Source organism: Octopus bimaculoides, chromosome 8, assembly GCF_001194135.2.
Source record: "Octopus bimaculoides isolate UCB-OBI-ISO-001 chromosome 8, ASM119413v2, whole genome shotgun sequence".
Taxonomy (NCBI): domain Eukaryota; kingdom Metazoa; phylum Mollusca; class Cephalopoda; order Octopoda; family Octopodidae; genus Octopus; species Octopus bimaculoides.
In genome coordinates this window covers 51,376,514-51,381,513 of record NC_068988.1, presented here as the reverse complement: position 1 = coordinate 51,381,513, position 5,000 = coordinate 51,376,514, and the positions used below count along the sequence as shown (strand labels likewise).

At 36.8% G+C, this 5,000-nt stretch overlaps 1 protein-coding gene and 1 long non-coding RNA gene across 3 annotated transcripts in view; one reads left to right on the top strand and one right to left on the bottom strand.

The window, feature by feature from the left end:
* LOC106867254 (E3 ubiquitin-protein ligase Rnf220) overlaps positions 1 to 4,381 on the bottom strand; it is a 152,793-nt gene extending 148,412 nt beyond the window's left edge. Inside the window, exons 1-2 of one of the 2 annotated variants that reach the window (XM_052970102.1) lie at positions 4,286 to 4,381; positions 250 to 920 (exon numbers count right to left, since the gene is read on the bottom strand). In XM_052970102.1, the coding sequence (XP_052826062.1) occupies positions 250 to 856 (607 nt within the window). In that variant the 5' untranslated portion in view covers positions 857 to 920; positions 4,286 to 4,381. Of the gene's footprint in view, positions 1 to 249; positions 1,866 to 4,285 lie in introns of those variants that run through there. The other variant, XM_052970101.1, reaches the window with a different exon arrangement.
* On the top strand, positions 1,954 to 4,666 carry LOC128248574 (uncharacterized). Its single transcript, XR_008264752.1, has 2 exons — positions 1,954 to 2,423; positions 4,588 to 4,666. It is a non-coding gene; the product is annotated as an uncharacterized LOC128248574 (long non-coding RNA).
* Positions 4,667 to 5,000: the final 334 nt, after the last annotated feature.

Genomic DNA, 5,000 nt, shown 5'->3' with positions numbered 1-5,000 from the left:
ATATAAGGCATGGTGGTCATGAAGTTGAAAATCTGAAACTTTCAACTAAACTAAAAGTTCGAAATGTTTCCAATATGGATTTAGAGGGAAAGTATTGTATGAGTACAGAAGCAAACGACACTGACACAACATATACACCTGCAAAGTGATTGAATGAAATATTAGTGACAATGCAAAGGACTGTTGAAGAATGACATGTTGAAATGAGGAAGGTCGTATTTGAATGTGGCAATTAAAAGTTGTACTTACTTCTTAAGTTTCTGCCTTCATCAGGTGTGGCACGTTCCGTATGATCTCCCGACTCTGAGTGACTCTCAGAGTTTGTATCACATGAGCCAGAACATAAACTAGATGGTCTCTCTTCTTTGACAGTGGTGTGACTACTTTTCTCCTCCCTCGAGTGACCAAAAGAGGCCTGTTCCACCAACCTTTCACTGGCGTTGTTACAGTGGTTGTACAGAGTTGTTAAAGCCGAATTTTCTTCTTGTTTGCTCTTCTTGGTTGGTAAAAATGCCGACTGATACTCATCTACTCCACAGTCCGAGGAACTGGCTACAGGTCGGAAAGCACTCCCGCCACCACTGTTGATAATACTCACTCCACGATCCAAGTGATTGGACTGGACATAGGGCGGTAGAGGAGCGTACAGTGGTGGAGCGAAAGGCTCCCCTGGACGGTACATGAATGATGAGGTGCTGAAAGAGGCACCAGGCGTAGGATCCTTGTCAACATTTTGTCCTGAGAAATGATGAGAGCTGGAGAGACGGTTGGTATCATGACCACTATCAGAAGTTGATGCTAAAACCATCAACGCCGGAGAGGTCAACGGGTTTGGAACAAAAGACGAACTATCCATACCCCGGCCTCCGGATGTTCCTTGGGGTGCCACTCCAAGAAATGGTTTCGTCCACAAGTTCAACCTAAACATGGCAAAATTCGACACGTTACTCATGGTCAATATTTTTTTTTAAAATATCGGGAAAAAGAAAAAAAAAATATTTTAAAGTTGTGCTTTAGTTGATCTTCAATTTCCAAATTTAAGCTCTAAAACTTTTATAACCCATTTTCTAAAAAATATCCACTCCAATATCTGTTAATATTATACATTTACTCTGAGGACTGGATTGAAACCGATACATATGTATTATATACATAGATAAACAAAATAGCAATAAAAAAATAATTATAAAAGAATACGTTGAAATCTTAACAGAATAATTATTTAGAAAATATGTAAAAATCCTATAAAACTATTTAGGATTAAAAAAAACTTAAACGTAGCTACAACAAAATATGAAGTATATTTAGGTAAGAAATATTTCCAAAACATCCAGGCATGTTTATAAATCGCTTTAAACAATTAACTATATCAAAATAGTTTCTTTTAAGTTTTGAATGTTTATCGTTTTTCCTTTTCTTTCTTTTTTTTTTTTCCAATGAAGAATGTTAGGAAAAAAGGGAAGACTGGATAGAGAATGTATATAGACAGTGCTGCGGGCTTTGACGGATCAACTGTTATTGGGTGGTATGTGTATGTGAGAGAGACACACAGAATGCACGAGGAGCCTTTATACAGAGGAAACTAGAAATAGACTGACACCGGCTGACTTATCGCCAGCGAAGGAGAAGTTACGTCGAGCACTGCTGCTCCTGCCGATAGCTAATTCTGTGACGGAGAAGAGAGGGGAGGGAGATTCTCTCAGGGTGTGCGTGTTGGTTTGGTTCTGACATGTGTGTGCGCATATGCGTGTGGAGGTCCGGCTTCCTATGATATACATAAGTGCAGCGCTTGCTAGGTGTGTGTGTGTGTGTATGTATGTGTATTACCTTACTCTGTAGATATTATGCATCAATAAATTTCAAAGATCTATAGATATATTAGAGAGTGGGGAGACTTGAAAGATAGAGACATGGTGAAGGAGGGAGTGATGAAAGACGGAATAGAGAGGAAGAGGAACGGGCGGAGGTGATAAAATGGGAGGAGTGGGAAGTTAAAGTGGCCTGTATAGATTGAAGAGTTGTTCAGTTAGGGAGTTAGAAGCGACAGAGACATTTCGTGAGAGGACCACAGCAGTTAACAAACAGCTTAGCACATGGAAGAACAAACGAACAGCTACAATTTTACAAGACAGGACAAGATCTCAGCAAACCTATTCCTAAGTGTGTTGGTAAGAAAACTGATGGATTTTAAACAACACTGAGAAAAAAAAGTTGTTCTGAAGCTTTCCTACTCAACTTTACATGCACGAATTGAAAGCATTTCCACAGGCACCAACATCAGAGAACCGGTATCCATACACAGCTGGAATCACTCTATTTTACTTTGATTTACGACAATGTAGCGATCTCTGGAAGGCCCAAAACCTCCTAACTTATTTACGCCTTCACTGTGCCTAAGTTATTTTTACGTGCCCTAGGCAAAGGTATGGATGTGACAAATTCTAATTTTTTTTTTTTCCTATCGCTATTATGTGACACACGCCTTCAAGAAAGGTGGTATGAAAAGCCGTAACTTTATGATATATTTCAGTGGCAGAAACACTTTAGTAAAGGTAAAAAAAAAAAAAAAAAATTAAGAGCGGGGTGCACGATGGGAGGGGGAAATATCAGCAGGTTTTATTGTTGTTTAAACTCCAAGGCAGATCAACGATCAAAGGCGTTGCGCTTACATTAGCTGTAAGCTAATGAAAGTGATTGCATAACACCTGTTTTTCTTTTTGTCATTCACTAACATACGTATGGCAGGGTGTGATTTTGGGAGAATTTAGCTGTTATTTCTATTTGGATTGAATTTATTCTTGATCAGTATTTTGTTTTTAATGAAACACTGTGAAAATAGTAAATTGATTGTACTGTTTCTATATACATAAGGAAACACCGTGTTTTCATCGGTATCGTCGACCGTCTTGGTTACTGCTTATGAAACCGTTTCTCCTGTAGTAAGCAAATGAGAGGAATCTCAGTCTGGATAGGCGGCAAGTCTGCAGATGACCTTTAGTGGGGCGAAATCGACTCAATATTATAACAAGCTAACAGTAAAGTATTAGCGATTGATTACGAACCAGTCACTGGGGATACGAATCATGATAGAGTAACCTTTCATACTTCACGTTTTCTAAACTGAATGTCTTTCTATTTGATGGGTTCAGATAGAGCTAGGGAGTTGATGTATATCAACCCTAGTCTGCCAAAGGCTACCGATAAATTAAATACCAGTTATGAGTCACATGATTTGGCTTGTATCTCAGATAAACAAAACTTTACATCACACGTGACATTTCTTTTTAATTTTGCTGTGTATATAATACATTTACACATACACACTGGATCTCTCCTTCCCAAACAATTATATACATAGATATATAGACACATATGTATATAAGTTAGTGGAAATGTAAAGAAGTTTGGACGTTTTTCTACGGTAGTCTCAGAGTAAAAATTAAACCTCATCAGAGGGAGTTCATTGAAAAACGAAGGGTAGACTGGAGGACGATGTATTTATAACGTCATAGGTACCCAGAAATGTCCTCGCTTTCTCGTCATTAACAGTAAATTATCAGAAGTCAATATTCCACTAGAGAAAAATAATTAGGGTTTGAAATGAATCACAGATCTCGGAAGAACATGTAAGCATATTTGAAATGATATTTTATACTGTGTCCCTGATGTTTAAATACCAAGAGGCCAGCAACAAACGCCAAAAAGGAATGGTTTAATGTTAACAGTTGAGTAAAATAGTCATCGATAAAGCCAAATGCCTGATGCAGTCGGATTGAAGTGACGATAAGTTGTTTGTAAACAAACAGTTGTGTATTGTTTTGTTGGTGGTCCGTGCCTGTTGTGGATTAGCTTTTACCGGTGTCGATGCAACAACAACGGTGCGTAGATATATGTGTTGTAGGCGAAACTGTGTAACATCAGACATATTCATCTGGTTGTGCATGTGTGTAGGTATGTATATGTGCGTATATATTTAACAAGAGAAGCTTTACGTATGTAATAGATAAGTGGAGGAATTGAAAAGAGGGAGGGAGAAATATTGAACTGGTGGGGGATATTCTTTATCATTGCTTGCTGACAAAAAGAGAGAGAGAAAGAAAGTCGAACACAGAGTGGACACACACCGACTGACTGTGCGGTTTTGGCGCATTTCCGCAAATAGAAACCAGAAAATAATGCTATTGACTGTCTAGGGAGAATTAAATAAAAGTTTTTCATTGAAGTTGTTAAAAATGTGGACTGAGATGGGACAGCAAAGCATGAGATAGAATTTCAAAACACTTACAGTTTAGTTAGTCTTACATTCAGTCTTCTTTCAGCCTCGTCTTGAAATCGCCAATCGAAGCATCCTGGGATAGCTTCCCTTTAACTTAACATCGCGCCAGATTTGCTTTTTCTTTTTTTTCTCTCTTTTTTTAACTTTTCTGTCTTATAATCTTTCTTGTCCCCCACGTTACTTTTATGAAGAATATATTTTTGTGCTAACACTTACGTTTACTAAATTTTTTTCTGACGTATTTTTACCTCTTGATTTTATTTTCTTTCATTTATTATTCACCAACAAAAATACTATTGAATAATTTCAAGTGAAAATCGAACTTGCGAGCCCCAGACTAAAAAAAGAGTATAAAGGAATCAATAAAGTTAGAGATGTAAAGTTTCCTAATTTCTCTTTTTGTTTTTTTTTTGTTTTGTTTTTTTGTCAATTTGAAATTCAAATATTTACTAAACTCCAAATTTACCGTGTTCAAAGGGTTATAACAATTTCGCATTCGTTGTAAGCATTCACAGATTCAATATTTTTATTTTGTTTTTGTTTAAAAAATTTTGAAACTTCTTTTTTAAATCCGCTAGTAAAATAAAATATATGAATTAATTATTGTGTTAGTGGCATAAATGTTTTCAGTGCTATGAATAAAAATATATTTCTGACAACATCTTCCTCATTTGTTTATGTGATGTTCATAAGCAACATGAGCGGACTTTTTAGATTTCTTCCA